Below are 18,049 nucleotides of genomic sequence, written 5' to 3'. Positions count from 1 at the left end.
TTTCTCCTGAAAACATCTTTTATTTATTATTTTGATGTTCAACTACTCAGAATAATGATTTTTATGCGGTATGGAAGAAGAAAAAAAATGAGTAACCCGAGAAAATAATAATTTTTCTATCTGATTGAGATAATCGAAAAAATACGTCCTTTTATTCTATGAAATCTAACGAACATTTTGAAAAAAAAAGTTTTATTCGGGCGAAAATTGTGGTACGAAGAGCATTTCAAAGCCAAAAACACGAAAAACGTTTTCGTCTGACATACGGAGTAAAATGGGTTGGATAAAGAAATTTTCTTAGTTTTTTAGATAGCCGGTGATATCTCAAAAGTCGCTCTATATCTATTTTCATCAATCGAACTTTCAAATTTAACTTGGTTCCCTCGTTAACGAGTTCAAATGAGTTTCTTATTATTCCATAATTTAAGAAGTTTCATCCAAGAAAGGAAAATGACATTGATTCAAAATATGTACAGGACGTTCATTGTAGTTACTTAATAACTTGATTATGCATTGATTTTTTCAAGGATTTTTCTAGATTTCGGTTATAATGTATTAAGTATGAGAGAAGAGTTAATCTCTTATAAGTGGACCCTTATAGTGATTTGTACAGTTAGTCGAAACTGTTATCAATTCAGATGCCAACGCAGTTTCGTACTTAACAGAAGAATCTCTAGGAGAGTCCATGTATAAAGGCAACTTTGATTGGTAATAACTTGAACGCACAATCTAGAAAAATTCAATTCATTATATCTGTAACTATAAACATCCTATATAAATTCCAAATTAATGTCATCACATATCTTTTTCAATCGAAATACGTTAAGAACATGACAGTTAAGGACAATTTCCTGCGTACATTATTTCAAAATGATTACACTAAAATGTATATATTTTGTAAACTTTTGTAAAAACAGAAATATGTGTTAGCGGTTGAATAAAAATGAGAATAAAAATACTTTGGTGGGTTTACTTTCAATGCGCATAAACATCATTATAAATCATTGATTGCACTAGCGCACGTGCGCTTCGCGCCCGTGGCTAGATAAATTTACATTATTTTATTTTATTTTGTTTTCTTTCCATTACCGTCTTTACAATTAGATTAATTTAGTTTTATCCCTTCTTATTCTTATTATATATATTTTGTTCCTAATTCACAAGTTATAACATTGAATGAAGCGGAAATATGTTAAAGATCAATCAAAATGGTTTTTTCTTGTCATCAAAACAAAGGGCATTCGAAATCTCATTCGGATAATACAAAAATCTCTCCATGCATTCCTAAAAATTTTTTAAATATATTTTTCCCCTTATATGGTAAAAGGATTCGTCACATTCCTAAGATCGGATTCCAATTATTATTATGAAAAGGAAATGAAAAAAGACCCAGAAAAGGATAATCGGCTAGAAAATAGTTATTTTCATCACAAGGTCCACAAAATATTTTATAAATCTTCACAGAAAAAGCACTAAATTTGAAACTAAAAATCTGAGATTTCGGCACATAATTGGTATTACTTTGGAATACTTGTGGGCGCAAATTCAGCTTAGTCGGTCAAGTAGTTTCCGAGATACAGCAATTTCTCAAAAATCTCAGTAAATCTAAGCGTCATGAATTTCAACAGGGGTCATTTTCCGGTTCAATCGATAAGTAATTCGTTGATTACATGTTGATTACACGTTGAAGACATTTTTTTTTCAAAGCATAAAATACCTCTTTGAGACAGAATTGTTGTGAAGAACAAATTTAATATTTACTGATTGTTAATTACAGACCGAGAAGACCATAGTTGTTTACCCTTGAGCACTCGCTCAATGAGCGCGGCGCCGCCCTTTTTCGTTTTTCTATATTTTAGCGTGTTTCTCGACGCTGAAAAATTCTGAAGAAATTAGAGTTCCTAGTTCAAACCTTTTATTAAGCGTTGGCGTTATCCGTTTTTTTCTCGGGAAATTTGTTTAGCTAAAAGAAGAAAAGAAACGTCGAACGGACAGAAACACGGCACCGCGCCGACCGGTGCGAGTGAGTTCCGGTCAACTCCTCGAGCGACAGCGTTGCTACATTCGCCGGCACCCGTGGAATGCGTGTATAGCGGTAAGCGCCAAGGTGGCAACAGCGCGGTCGGTTTAACCCAGCTGTGCCGCGCTAACCGTGCGACGGATGAAGGCTGGCGGCCGAGCGCGAGTGATCGAGGGTTAATGTTTTAATCACAAAATTCCTTAGAATTATGTACTATTATTATTGTTGTTTCTTTTTTGGTTTTTATTATTTGGTTTTACTTTATTTTGTTTTCTTTATATTCACTAACTCAAAGTTATCAAAAATACACCAGTATGAATACGCAAGTTATCTAATAAGAAAATTGAATCTATCCGTACGTGACTAGAATTTTTCCCTTCTGTTCAGCAAGGAGATGAGAATAGAGTTTAGAGCTAAATGCTGAGAGAGTGCTGACATTGCGAATATCGTGCGAATCGAGTTCTAGGAAGATGCGGCGGAAACTGAAAACGAACTACTTCCGAAATTTGTTTTCGCCTAATCCACTTTGAGATCGAGAGCAGACACTGTGTAAGCTCTCAGATTCATTTCGCTCTTATACCTAAGACGACTTGCGAGATAATATGATGATGTATTAAATAAAAGGCGAAGCGTCATTTTCCCTAGATAAAACATCCTTTGGTATTTGGACATAAGCAATTTCAAGTGACTACAGATTATGTGAAACTTATATGAAGTTTTTTTCCTTTCCATGAACCCTTATAAAGAAAATTTCACTCATTGACAAATGAAAAAATAAATTTGTTATGAAAAATATTTCAGATAAGTTATTGATTCATTTTATGATGATAAAATTGTAGTTGAAAAATGTTTCCTTTATACGTCTTCTATTACTCATCATTTGTAACCGTAAGTACGAATGGAGAGGAAACTCATCAATCAACTTTCTTATCATCCTGTAGTCAAAGGGCAAATTTTATGTATGTGAAGAGTTCGCCAGTTCAAAAGTTGAGTACACTTTTTATTTTGTGAGGAAAATGGCTGTGTAGAGATGATAAGCATAAAGTGAAGAAGTGGTGATTGCGTAAAATTAAAATTCCAACTCTCTGTTCGCACAGTCTGCTTAGCAACTTTGACCGTATAGCATACAGCATCTCAGGAAGTAAGTGATCAAAGATAATTTATTGGTAGTTGCTTATAATTTTAGCACTCAATTGTTAGTGGAGAGTGGGGTAAGATGGACCAGATTCAACTTTCAATATCTCTTGACCAAATGACACGATTTCGATGTTTCAAGTCTTAGATTTAATAATCATAAAATAACTTAAGAATGAAACAAAAAAATCACTCAACCCTGTTCAAGTTACCAATGATAAAAGACGGTCCGTTTTACCCCGCTCCAATATCGCAAGTTGAAGCAACTTTAATTTTATCGGAAAGTATAAATACAGATCAGTATTCCGGGATGTGGGTTCGATTCCAACTCGAAAATGTTCCCGGAAAATAGGAAACGGCGACGTCCCGAAGATTTTATCTCCCCAAAAACAAAAATAAATTTTTGCAAAAAAACTCGCCAAGAAGGGTTCCGAGTGTTCTGTTTAAAAAAGTGATGAAGTGCCAAGCACTGAATCCATACAAGTTCTGAAAACAACTAAGGAAAACGGACGGAAAAATGGAAATTATGAAAATAACTGATGATGATGTTTTGAAATTCACGTTTTTTGAAAAAACTTGTTTTGGCCATTACGTCGCTAAAAACGCATGACATAATTTTTTGTTGGACTCATTTTGAAGGTTTTTCATTATGCTATGAGCTCCGCAGTATGGAATTTCGGTACTTATGAAGGTAGCCCTGTTATCAGAGGAAATAGGAACGTTTTTTTACGAGTGAAAAAACCGCAAAATTTTTAAAAAATCATAGTTTGTACAAAAAACAATAATCTTTGACTAAAATTTTAACTGAAGCCTTATCTAATAATATCGAATCCAGGGAAACCATTACGAACATAATCGGAGACATCAATTTTTTTAAACTACTTATTTGAGGTGGAATCACTCATTATTCAATGAAAAATCGTTAATTGAAAAGTGCACTTTCTGAAGATCACGAGCGGACTGTGACGTCACAGCTGAAAAGACCCCGGAAGATGCTATGTCTCACTCACTCTCCTAACGGCGTCGCGCACCGTCTCCCACACGTTAGCAGGCTAGTAACTGTGGTGCACAATGTACTGGTCTCGGTAGCGTACATTTATGTGATCAACTTTGAATTCTTTATTAACGTGAATAAAGCATATAAAAATCAATTTTTTAAGGAATATTATTTATGACTCATAGAACGAGTTGAGAGGAAAATTTGATTGACAGAGCATCAGTCCGGCAAACTGGAGATGTGGGATCATACCCCACCTGAGTTCGACTGCATGTGCCTGCGAATTTTTTTGATTTGTGCATTGTTAATGATTTAATTGTTTCCCTCGTATGGAGGTTCGGAAAGTCGAAAGATAGCATATAGCATCCTGGTTTCCTTTGTAATTTGTACCTTAAAAAAACATCTAAGGTTTGACCGAGTAAAATAGCCCAGGCATAATACGGAAAATTTGATTGACTTAAAGGAAGTATATGTTTTGCATTTCCGGATGAAGTGGGTCGCTCATCACATGAAATCTTAGCGTTGTACTGTTTTCTTTTTTTGGTGGAAATTTTTTCCGAATTTATTTTCTTTGAGGTGTATTGGGACCGCTATTTACCGATGGTGGCGTGGTGATCGCCCTCATAACATGGACGACCGATAGTTTACCCGTTCAAACTTGTTCAAACCCTCACATTGTAGCTGACAGTAGTAGTTCCGCTTCGACTCATTCATTTCTGTATTGTTTTTTATTGTTGTACTCGAAGTACTTGAGGATTTGCAAAGTAATTGATTGAAGTACCAATGATAAACCATCGGACGGCCATTTTTCTTAGTGCAGGCGATACCCACCAGACATCGTAGCGATTTATAGCGTCCCCAATTGGACATTAACTGAGATTGGAGGAGTAACAATTTACCTAGTTTACCATATTTGATTCCCCAACAACATGCTAATAATATCCCATTCTTGATTTCCAGAGTACACATGCCAAATGAATTATGGCATTAAAACTCTTACTTTTCTTCCTTCTTGCTCTGGTGTCATTAAGCCATCCGGTCGGTTCATCAACAGTAACTACTATTAGACGTAAGAGCAAAGCTCGGACTGATGTGAAAGCAGAGCATCTCACTTACGAATGGACGATAAATGATTTTACTCTTCTCCCCCAAGAAAAGGGACAATACATCGAATCACCAGAATTTCATACTGCAAACAACGATGCAGGATGGAAACTACGCCTGTACCCACAAGGTTACAACGACGAAAACTATATGAGTCTTTATCTCCATCTTGCTTATCAGTCCCTGGGGAGAATGAGAATACACTGGAAAATTTTAATCATTAAATGCGACGAAGTTAAAGTCGATAAAACCTACGAGGACGTGTATGATAGGCCAAGATTGTTCGGTGATCCCCAGTTCCTGAATAGATCAGATCTCATTAATATGACGAGTCCTGAAGATACGTTCATCATTCGTGCTGAAATTGACATGCCCATGAAAACTGCTACAGTCCCAATCTCTATCACAGAATCCCTGAAGGAAGAAATGGAACATGATTTGGCGAAATACAGATGGACTGAACATTTTGCACGACTGTTTAAAGAGCCAAAGTTCAGTGATGTGGTAGTTATCGCCTCTAATGAAAGATTCTTTGCGCATAAAGTCATTTTGGCCACCCGAAGTCCTGTTTTCGCAGCCATGTTCGAGGACAATCGGACTAATGAAGTGAGAATTGAGCATATAGCGCCGGTCGGGGTCGAGGCGATGCTAGAATTCATTTACACAGATGAAGTTACGGATCTGGACAGACGGGCAAATATATTATTAGAAGCCGCTTACAAGTTTCAACTACCACGATTGAAAACCATGTGCGAAATGGTCATTTATAAAGCACTCAAGGCATCGAATGCTGCTGATTTGTTGATTCTCACGCACGAGTCCCACTCCAGCAAATTAAAGGACCATGTGATGAACTTCATTGTTGATCATTTTTCTGAAGTGATGATATCGAAAAGTTATGAGAGAATGGAAGAGTACCCAGAATTGTTGACAGAATTATTCCATTCAGCACTCTTGAAAAACGAGCCAAAAACAGAAAAAAAATAAACTTGAGCCATATATATAGACCTCATAGTGCATATCTTTTCACCCCCAGCGTATGGACTGAAGTCCAAATGATTTTATTCGAAAATAAATCTATTCAGTCCCTCTCATTTTTCTGAGAACTTGAGGCGGCAGTGGTTCAGGAGTGGGGGTCGGTGGAAAGTTGCGGATTTCTCGAAGGTACCCCTACAAGTCTTTCGATGCGCAACTAGCGAGAGTCTACTGTACACAATTTTCACATCGCTTATCCAAACACGTGATGTTTTTTATTGAATGTAACCCAGTACAAGCATAACTGAATATTTAATCAATTTTGTTATTCATTTCCATGTTTATAAATATTCAGTAGGGATTAAAGAAAAATTTGGAGAAATGAAAAAACACAACGTTCGTTAATTTGTCATGAATGCGACGTATTGCTAAATATTTTAACTTCTTCAGACTTTGGAAAGAAATTACAAAACAAATAAAAACTACTTGTCTTTCAAAGGAGTATTTACTCTTCGTTCTGTGATTCTTCTGGAAATAATCTATTTTCCACATTTGACTTTTTCAGAATAGAACACTTTTTTCCTCCCCCTATTCCATGATTTTCCTGGGCCTCTTTCTCTTCTTTAGCCTTCATTTATCTTATGTGTTCGGTTTCTCATTCTAATATGCTGACAACAAGACAAGATTATTCATAAATTTCCTGGACGACTTAATTCTCCAGACTCCAGATCACATCGAAAAGACATTCCTTTACAAGACTGACATCGAAGAATTTTTTCATCATTTATCGACAAAATGAAATGTGTCTGTAGTCATCTACTGAAGTATTAATGTCTCAGTGCCTTCTTTACGCACTACAATTCCATCTCGTTTCTTGCTTTCCCGCATGTAGTGTACTTTGCACTCGAAGATTCTAGAATAAAACGGATCAGTATCAGCTCATGGAATTCCAACCAGAATGATTATGTTTCCGAGACAACTTACGCGACCAGATGATTCCACTGTTGTGTTTGATATTCATTCTGCTCCACAAGTTCTCGCACTATTTTCTCCTCCTCCTTCAACTGCTTAGATTTCTTCTCCTCAGCGAGGATAGATTCATTTAACTTGTCTCTGAAGGACGGACCACCACTATGACTCGCATACAACTATTAAACAAACATTGCGTATGTCAATTACAGAAGTATCCTTCAAAATGAGAATATTACTCACTCGCATTTCCTGTTGAATTCTCTCCTGTGCCAATCGAAGTTTCGAAATTTCATCCCTCAGCTTCATTAACTCTGCATTGTCCTGGAAACACAAATGTTTACATTAATGACAGAAATATTAAGATCGTGATGACGTACAGGGTGACGTCAGAACGCTGTTTCCAAGTTTCAAGCAGTTAGAATAGAAAATCGGAAAGTCAATGGTACAAAAATTACTAAATTTGGATAATAGACTTTCAAATGGTGAACATTCGAATTTTTCAATACTTCAGCCAATTACATTGCGATTGACTGCCGCTATGGTTGGAAGCAATGACGCAGTTGTCAATGGGACTTGAAATGACAGTTTATATCGCTCCTCATGTTGATAAAGTTGATGGTTGCATTTGGCGATGCCGCGAGATGCGCGAGAGACGAGACGAGACAAATGAGACGAGAGACACGACGAGACGAGACGAGAAGAGTCATTCGAGACAATGACAGAAACGAGACGAGACGAGACGAGAAAAGCCAGTCGAGAACGAGAGAAACGAGGCGAGATGAGAGTCGAGAGAGCCTCCTCCTCTTTACCCCTCTACGTATTTTTTTCTGTGCATTTTGGATTATAGAGACGAGATAAGGCGAGACGAGACGAGAAGAGAGAATCTCTCAATTCTCGACGAGACGAGAAGAAATTCCTCTCGTATTTCGATACGAAATAAGAGAGTGGTTTCCTGACACCGAGACGAGACGAGAAAATGCATCGTCTCGTCTTGCGGCATCACTGGTTGCAATGAACATTGCTCAAACTATTGCACATAATGGTGCTCCAACTATCATGCATAATGTCGCTAAAATCGTGGCAGCAAACATTGCCATAATTATCGTACCATCATCATTTTCAATCATGGCGGCATGGCGGGAGACTACCATGATGTTATTGGGTAAATCATGGAAAAATTCTAACACTCACCATTCAAAAATTTATTATCGTAATTTCATAATTCTTATGCCATTGAATTACTGATTTTCAACCTGTGGATATTGAATACCTTGTCAATATTTTCTTGAAGAGTTTTAACTTCCTCGGAAAGAGTCGAAACTGTCCCGTTGACGCGGGCTTCAACAGCTTCGTGACTCCGCCGAGCGCGTTCATATCTGTCCTCTAAATCTTGTGCCTTGATCCTCAGCGGCTGTAGTTCTGACAACACGGAAGATTAATCAGTACTAGAGGGGTTCTGGCGAGCGAAGTGAGCAAAGTGACCAGCTCACTTCGCTCGGCGATCCAGGGGAAGGCTTCGCTCCCCCCCCCTCTCCCTATGACTTTGTGGCTGCTAGTTTTTTTATTACAGAAGAAATATTGTTCAACAAAGCTCCCACCAATGGCGTTCATTATGAGATGTAACGTCCAAAAATAATTCTTCATCATTTTATCGGGAATTCATCATCGTCTTAAATATTAGTGAATCCAGTATTGAGAAATGGCCGACTTTCCGTCGTCATTTCCCAATCTTACTTCTTTCACATACATTTTCCACCCGTAAACTCAACGGAATTGAGACCAGTTAGCATAGCCCATGCTGTTGCTACCTGATCAGCAAAAATTCAAGCGTTGCACCACACAATTTAAGAGGTTAATGCTCATTTCCACAATCTAAATCAAAAACCCAGCCAGTCGTTTATCGCTCCTCGTCCCGAGTGATCGAGTCTTAAAGGGGGCTTCTCTCCCTTTAGGAGAAATCCAAATTTCTTAGTGATCGCGAAATTATTGAACTACTGGTGGAAAATGTTCACAAAATCGATCTACCTTCGCATTTCTTCCCATATAGTAATTCGCTTAAGTTGATACTGTGCGTGGTAACCTATCGAATTAATAGTAGATAGTTATCGGGCGTGTTTGCGTAGGGATACAGCATCCTTAAATCGAGAATAGTGTCTTTTCTTGCATATAAGGGACCTTCAATATTTTATTTCGCATTTCATACCGGCCCATCAATTTATTTCTTTTCAATTCTACACAAACCTCTTATTATTTATCCAAGAGTGAAAGAGGGTAGACTAATTGAAAGTAACGCCACATGGTTTCGTTGCCGGTGATGAAATCGTTAGTTTACCGATGAATTCATATATTAATTTAAGCAACGAATATTTTTCCATATAATTGTAAAATCTTAATCAATTACTATAAACCGAATAATCAATGCAAAGTCATTTATACTAATGTTGCTAAAATTCCGACAGTAAAATTTATAGTTCTGATAAAATTATAACTTCCTAAATCTGAAAACGTGTAAACATCTAAATATTAAATTGGTTAGAACTTTGAAGCCGATTAAATACATATAATAAATTGAATCAATCTTTTGATTCTAAATAAAAATTCAATTTATTTTTACGCCTGAAAAGGACTGCATAGCGTCGCCCTCATAATAAAAACTAAAAGAGATGAAAGATAATCCTTCAGATTATTCTTTTATTGATAATTCTTAGATTATGTTTCGAGAGTATTAAAATTAAAATATGAAAGTTGTCCTCCGACGCTGACAACATCTCCGGACATAACAGAGATACAACCATTCCATATTTATTTTTTTACGAAATAAGTTTGCGAATTTCTGCGGGAATCTCCAACTGGCCATCGGCCAAGGGCCTTCAGGTAACCTTTCGATATTTTCTATTAATCTAAATAGAATATAACACAAGACAGATATTTCGATGCAAAAATATCCCTCTCGAAACTATACATAAATTAATGGAAAATATTATCGTTCATTTATCTCATCTTTCACCGCTATAAATCCCGAATGTACAAGAAGCTGACCTCTGACGCATTCGGCACTATTTCAATTGGCCAAAAATTATTTTTGTTCGATTTTTAGATATGTTGTAGAAGAGGTTCAGAAATGTCTGTAAACGCGAGGAAAACAAATTTTTTTTTCCAAAAGTTATGCAGAACACAAAATTGGAGGTGTCTCTAGGGAAGGTTACTGTATTTAACAGGTTATGCCAGCGTTTGGTCGCTGGGCCAATTTCTCCTATGCTTTATGACGGTTGGTCCAGCGGCAAAGATCATACGCTAGCTTAATCTGGTGAATCTAGTAACCTTAATCTTGGAGTAAGCAATTGTTTAAAACATCATTACTCGACAAATGTTGGTTGTATCGAAAAAATGTAGCAGATTCCTATAACAATTTTATTGTTGCAGGAATGTCTAATTTACAATACGTGCGTTAATAAACAAATTGAAAAGTTGATAAAAATACATGTTTGTAGGTCTCAAAAATTATGTCAGAAGACTCTAACTATTAGTATCCTGACCCCTGAGACCATTAAATACTTGGCCTTGATCTACATAAATATTAAATAATAAATATATAAAATATATAGCTTTAACCCGGCTGTGTGGCGCACTTAGTAGCAGCATGAGATTCACAACCTCAAGCTCCCAGGTTCGAGCCCCGGCCGGGCCAAAATTCCACAGCAATTTTTCATCATAATTTTCCACATAATATTCAACTGAAAATTCAACACAATTTTCAAATCGAATATTCCACGGAATTTTCAACTGAAAAATCCACTCCACATTCAACATTCCTTGGCTGAAGGCCCTCGGGTGATGGCCGCGTTGGCAAGTTAACCCTTGCAACGAAAAACCAGTGAAATTTGAAATTTTTTATATGGCTTTTAATACCCTGATCCTCATAACTCTGTCTAAGCATCACGAAAACTTTCATCCTCCTTCTTTCTTCATTATTTAGAGAGATACCAAACCTGATTCTAGAAAATCACAAAAAGCACTACATCGCATACTCACCATTCAATAATGGCGCCAGTTTCGCCTTAAAACTAATCACATCGTTCTTGAACTGTTTATTAATCTCCTCCGCCGTTTCCTCAGAATACCCATCCGGCAGAGTGCCCTCCCTCCCCAACTCCTCCTTGTCATCCTCACTGGTCTTGACCTTCCCCAGCTTTCCTTCCAGTATCGCAAGAGTTCTGCTCAGAAACCCGGCCTCGGCCCGTAGCCCCCCAAGCTCAGTTCTACATTTTTTATAAAGAACGCTCTTAGTCTTCAATCTAGTGACATATCGCTTCAGCTCCTCCCCCTTGGGGACTGAGTCCTGACCGAGTCGTTTGGTCTTGTCCCTCTTCTCCTCCAGTTTATTCATCAATTCTTCTAAATTTTGCTCCGTCTTCTCAAGACGCTCTAACGTATTCCTCTTGACGCCAGCAATGGCCGCCGCTTGTTGTCTGAACGGCGCCATCTGGTCAGTTCCACCCTCGCTGACTTTCGTCTCGGCTAAGGCTTGGACTTCTCTGGCTATCACATCTAGCTTCTGTCGCAGCTTTATTATGTCGTCAGGACCCACGTAAGTATTCGCCACTCCATTCAGAGCGTCCACTCGAGATTTTAGAGTCGCCAACTCTGACGGTAATCTTTCGTTCTTCACCGCTGTCAGCAGCATCACTTCTTCCGAAAGTCTTTGTTCCAAGATCTGAGGGGAAAGTTCCACTCCCGCTTCTTGGAGCAGACGAAGCTTCCGCTCTGCGCGTTCGAGGGACACCTGAAGGTTTGATATTGCTTCCTTTTCCTGAACTCTTTGGAGAGACAGTTCGTGATCCCTGTCGCGTTCCAGCCGGAGTTCGTTGGCCGCTTTCAGGAGATGGGAGTTTGACTCCGTACGAACCTTTACCTTCTCGAGACGGTCCAATATTACCTCACGTTCTTTCTCCATGGCTTTTAGGTCAGTTTTTAGTTCTGCGGCTGCCTCACCGCTTTTTCGACCGGCTTCACGCTCTTTGTGGACCATCTTGAAGTCTTCTATCAGGTTCTCGTAGCGCTCGTAGAGCGCTGCGGTTTCCGGGTCTGCGAGGTATTCCGGAGGAACTTCCACCTGATTTTTGCGGGATGTTAAAATTGAAGTCCACATGAAAGACATCACGAGACTAAATCGTGAACTCGCATTATGAGAAAACGACGGATTTAAGACCAGGTCTTAAAACGAGGAGGGAAAATGTTTCTGAGTGATTCTCTCCTCAGTTTAGGAAGTCAAATCACAAGATAAACTCCTGCGAAAGTTCAATCAGGAGAACAATAATTTGTTTTCTCGATGATTATATCAGTTATTTTCTCATAATTCGAGTTGATGATTTCGGTCACGTAACCTTAATGTCGTTATTAACCCTAGTCTGGCAGGCCAGGCATATGTAATGTCATAACATAGATTGTCACAAAGGAAGGAATTTTCCAATTGCATTTTCCAATGAAAAGTATGTATTATTTATTCGGAAAAGTATCCAAAAGTCTGTTTCCAAAAGCCTAAACTTTCATGAGATTTAAGAATTAGTGTTCATGTAAAAACCCTATTCAACAATTACCCCGTTTTAATCTTCATGATTTTTTTACCTTCACCAGAAATCTTGACAAATATGCTCGTTGCTTGGCAATGTCTTTGTTGGTGAATAACCATTTTAGAACCTCGTAAATAGTTTCTTGATCACCTTTCACCAATCTTTGTCTAGGGGAGGAAGTAAAAACATCTTTAATCTATTCAACACATGACTTTCGACGACTCATGTTTTCATGCTCAGGTTTTGGGTTTTGAGACCCAAAAACCTTGACCAACATTTTAGGGGCTGAATGAGGATAAAATTCCGAATCGAAAATTTCTCTTCGACAATTGACTTCGGACGATAGTTAATGAATCCTGAGTTGCTGAAGTTCGAAAATTACGGGAGCCGGGATGCAAAATGACGTCATGTTTTGAAATCCACCAGGTCAGAAAAAAGTGACCGTTACGTGACGATCATGTGACGTCAATTTTCTCATGTTATAATCTCGGTCATACTTTCTCCTGCTATTCAGAATCACCTCGCTAGATGTAAACTGACAGTCGTGAATTTGCTGATCATAAAAATTTGTCACACATGGTATAATGATCCAGACTTTTAATTACTTATTTCTTCTTGTTTTTTTATTGTTATTTTACATCGCTTCGATTCCATTGAGTATATTGCGATGATGATCAAAACTTTAAAATGGTTAAATCTCACCATTCTACCCAATCGGGATTTGAACTCGGAATCTTGCGCACGTGAGGCAGCGGCCTTACTCACTGCGCCAGGCCGTCGGGCTTTACTTATTTCTATTTGAATAAATTGATTGTATATGATTGATAATCCGCTGAACGCCTCGTCATTATGAAGCCATGAAGTTAATTCCGAATCCCAAATTATTTTACCACTAGTTAAATGTAATGTGACGGTTAAAAAAGTTTAACGTTGGGACAATGTTGACAACCAACGCAGGAACAATGTTGAATTCAATGGATCATTGAATTCAATCAAAAATACATCTTATAGAAATTCCAATTGGAAGCGGATGGCTAATTTTTTAGCAAAAGTATATTGACTATGCTGTGACGAGAGCACCTTCCCACTTATTATTGACAACTCTGAATTTTATTCACAGGCTACTAACGAAACTAAACAGAGATTAATCAGAGCTCCTGCGTTACGTGTTGCTACATTTTCACTGAGATACTTGGTGCCTGTCATCTCCTCTGAGACAATGACGGGCCAAAAAGTATTAATTAAATATTAAATAATTCAATACTGGAATATTTACTCTTTAGTCACTTTATTTCAAACGTTATTACTGCCCTTAATTCTGACCCTTTCGTTTAACCAGTATCTCTTACTCTTACGCCAGATCCTCGTGACCCTCAGTTTTGATCCTTGTATATTTTTGACTGTTATTCCCCCCCCCCCCGCCGCCCTTACCGAGTGGAAATTTCACTCAGTTAGCTTGGATCTACATTAGTTTTAGGTTCCAAACTGGTCAGATATTATTGGTTAGGCTTTCCGATCAGGATTTGATGAGATTCTGAATAGAGTATCTGTATCCATTGTGGCGGAGTGAATTGTGATCCCATTCTGATCAGTCAAATCTTGACTAGATCCGTATCGGATCCGGTACTGTTCAGGAAGATCGAATCCTAGAATTTTGACCAGGCATGGACCTAAACAAGCGTTACATTTCTGATTCAAAATTGATCAAAATCATTTTTTACTCGTCAGTCTCTTATTCTATCCTAATTTGAATTTCCACTCGAGTTATAGTAGATTCCTCATTTTACGCCCCCTCCTCTAACAAAATTTTCATAGCTAAAAAAGAAACAAATACTTGATACTAAGGACTAATAAATAGTTAAATGGATAAGTATTTTGTATTTAGGGGAGACCTAAATATTAAATAGTTGACTATTGTATATTTAAGAGTATTGAAAATAGTAAATATTGAAATATTTAATATTTTCCCAAGTTTCTAAGTACTAAATGAATTGATATTTAGTATTTAAATTGGCAATCAAATAGAAAAGTATTTAGTTTTGTCCATCATCGCTCTGAAACACGTGATTTTGGAAATATGCTCTGAGTTACGTAGTTTCCTTTAGGAGCCATCCAAATGATCCATCATCAGGGTTAGCCAAAACGTCGATGGAGTTCTTTAAAAAGTGGTGTAAAAGTGCCTGTGTTAAAGTAATTGCAGTTTATAATGTTGTCATGTGTCAACATTGTTATAATTAGACTAGTTAACTATCGCCCCAAGCCAAAAGGCGAAAATGAACTATTGACTCTGAATTTCATCCTCTTTCAAATGAACCCAGTGGAGAAGGAATATTAATTTTATGCCTAAAATCATTAGTTTCATTATAAGTTTCATTCCTCAAAATTGCAATCAAGCTTTTGGGAGCATCCTGCCGATCTACCTGAATAGAGCGGGTTCTTTACTGGGTTGATATTTCAGCACTCGCAAGATAGTGAGTATTCTCACTGCTGATTGATCCAGACTCTCGTCCCTCATATCCACTTTGGGAGTTTCCGTCACATCCGACAGAACATCACTCAATATCTAGAATATAGAAACGCATATGTACGGCCACTCTTCATTGTTTATCAGGGTGAACAGTCCAATTGCGGAACCTCCTCAGTTAACGTAACAATTGAATATTTTGCCAGATTTTTGAAATATTTACATATATATCGAATCGATTTTGTCTAAATTAAGTCGATATTTCCATTCATAATGTGAGAATACATTTGAATCATTGCTCATTACATAATGTGTTTTTTCTTTTTTTTTCTGAAATTTACTGAATTTGGAATCGAGCAGTATTTTTTTTTATATTTCTTCAAACAATAGTTTATTTCCAAACCATCGTATAAACCTCCGAAGATCCTTGAGTGTTCCATAATTAAACTGTTCACCATACTTCGTACGATTTTTTATCACACTGTCCGTAAAACGTCATTTTACGGACATTGTGATGAAAACGACTTTTCAGTTACTTTCGTTTACGAGTGAACGAAATAGTATATTTCGATACGAATGCGAAAGTGTTTCTCGCCTTCGGCTCGTGCTATAAACTTCCCACGAGCCAAAAAACACTTTTCTCATGATTGTTGAACGATATTTGATGTGTGGAAAAGGTACCTTTTCGCATAGTGTGATGAAAAATATGTTTTGACAGTGATGTTATATTCAGCAAGTGGCCAAACTGCCTTTTTCGTTTACAAGTAAACGAAGAGTTTTCATTTACGTTTTGTTTACGAGTCACCGAAAAGGCATTTTTCGGCACGAAGTGAACGTAGGAGCAGTGTCAAAATAGTACATTACATGCCTTGGAAAAGAGATCACCGTCCCCCACATGCAAGATTGCCTTCCGAGCCGAAGGCGAGGATGGCAAGCACGTGGGGGAGGGTGATATGTTTTCCATGGCGAGGTGCAGAGATGTGTGTATATTAATTTTCAGGTCCCGTGACACGAAATTAGTATATTTCGTAACGAGTGCAAAAAAGTGTTTTTTGGCGAGTGGGAGGTTTATATCACGAGCCGAAGGCAAGTGATATAATCCCACGAGCTAAAAAACATTTTTTCACGAGTTACGAACAATATTTTTCATCACAATGTGGCGGAAATTGGACTTTTAGGCACGCGGAGTGTGCCGAAATAGTATATTTTGTCACTGCTGCTAGGTTCAGCCCGTGTCGAAAAGTGGCTTTTCATTTACTAGTAAACGAAAAGTCGAAACATGTAAACGAAAAGACTTTTCGTTTACTAGTAAACGAAAAATGGCACAGTTCGGCACTCGCTAAACGTAACATCACTAACAAAAAATATAATTCGGATACACGTGCAACGGGGTGTTTTAACTCGTCGCACTTGTATCGAAATATACTATTTCGTAACGAGTGCGGAAAAGAGGCGCCTTCGGTTTGTGCTATAAACCTCCCACGAGCCAAAAAACACTTTTGCCACGAGTAGCGAACAATATTTTTCATCATAATATGTGGAAAAGGGACGTTATAGGCACGCGAAGCGTGCCTAAAATAGTATTTTCCGGCCTGTTGCGATGGGGTTTTTTACTCGTGTGGCATTAGCCTCCGAGCCGTAGGCGAGGACTGGCAAGCACGTGCAAGATTGCCTTCCGAGCCGAAGGCGAGGATGGCAACCACGTGGGAGAGGGTGATATGTTTTCCATGGCGAGGTGTGTATAATAATTTTCAGGTCCCGTGACACGAAATAGTATATTTCGTAACGAGTGCAAAAAAGTGTTTTTTGGCGAGTGGGAGGTTTATATCCCGAGCCGAAGGCAAGTGATATAATCCCACGAGCTAAAAAACATTTTTTCACGAGTTACGAACAATATTTTTCATCACAATGTGGCGAAAATTGGACTTTTAGGCACGCGGAGCGTGCCTACAATATATCTTTCAATATATTTACACCATTCATTAGAAATAATCAATTCCCCGCGAACATCAGCAATTGTGCACTAAAATTAAAAAACGAAAGACTTTAGCTGCACCGTTTGTTGTGATACTGTTCCCATAGCATTCAAATAAGGTTTATTACTCGTGTAGCGTTGGCCTCCGAGCCGTAGGCGAGGACTGGCCAACCACACGAGTAAAAAAACCCCATCGCAACAGCCCAGGAACAATATTTTTCTGTAGTGATTTTCAAGTTTTCGAGTTTGGGAAGTATGTAATACCAATTCCCAGACCAGAAATCGTGAGAAGCAGTACAGAAAAGTTACTTTTTCTCACAGCGTGATGAAAAATATTGTTGGAGACATGTGAGACGGAAATTGTCACGAGTGTGAAATTGGCGGCCAGAGGTGAAGCTGTCTCACTCGTATCGAAATATACTATTCTGACTCGCGTGATTGCATTCCGCGGCTTCGCCTCGGTCTGCAACCCTCACACTGCTGAAAAAAATTTTCGTCGGCCTTGTGACGTAGATAGCTATTCTCTCACCTGTAATAGATCTCCAGACTGCACAGACTTGAAAGAAATCAACGTATGAATCTTCTTGAATATTTTATTCAGCTCAGCAATGATAAACTTCAAATCTTCGTTCATTTTTGCAGCTTTTTATATCACAACTGCATAAAAAAACAACGATCCCTCAAATTTCTAGAACTCTTTAACTCAATATATTTACACCGTTCATTAGAAATAATCAATTCCCCGCGAACATTAGCAACTGTGCACTAAAATTAAAAAACGAAACGAAAGACTTTAGCTACACCGTTTGTTGTGATACTGTTCCCATAGCATTCAAAT

General features: G+C 38.0%; 2 protein-coding genes across 2 annotated transcripts; one reads left to right on the top strand and one right to left on the bottom strand.

Moving 5' to 3' along the window:
• Positions 1-3,107: 3,107 nt before the first annotated feature.
• Positions 3,108-6,262, top strand: LOC107042729 (speckle-type POZ protein A). The gene is made up of 2 exons (XM_015263895.1): positions 3,108-3,161; positions 5,112-6,262. The coding sequence occupies exon 2, from the start codon at positions 5,133-5,135 to the stop codon at positions 6,240-6,242; it is 1,110 nt and encodes a 369-aa protein (XP_015119381.1). The 5' UTR covers positions 3,108-3,161; positions 5,112-5,132; the 3' UTR covers positions 6,243-6,262.
• Positions 6,263-6,344: 82 nt separating this feature from the next.
• On the bottom strand, positions 6,345-17,995 carry LOC107042728 (intraflagellar transport protein 81 homolog). The gene is made up of 8 exons (XM_015263894.2): positions 17,741-17,995; positions 15,193-15,335; positions 12,828-12,939; positions 11,235-12,315; positions 8,473-8,621; positions 7,443-7,523; positions 7,215-7,378; positions 6,345-7,143 (listed from the first exon to the last, which is right to left on the bottom strand). The coding sequence occupies exons 1-8, from the start codon at positions 17,843-17,845 to the stop codon at positions 7,047-7,049; spliced, it is 1,932 nt and encodes a 643-aa protein (XP_015119380.1). The 5' UTR covers positions 17,846-17,995; the 3' UTR covers positions 6,345-7,046.
• Between the last annotated feature and the right edge of the window lie 54 nt (positions 17,996-18,049).

Source organism: Diachasma alloeum, unplaced genomic scaffold (genome assembly GCF_001412515.2).
Source record: "Diachasma alloeum isolate Michigan unplaced genomic scaffold, Dall2.0 Dall_scaffold_00513, whole genome shotgun sequence".
Classification (NCBI taxonomy): domain Eukaryota; kingdom Metazoa; phylum Arthropoda; class Insecta; order Hymenoptera; family Braconidae; genus Diachasma; species Diachasma alloeum.
Note: the sequence above shows the minus strand (reverse complement) of the source record. Positions and strands in the feature narration are given on the sequence as shown.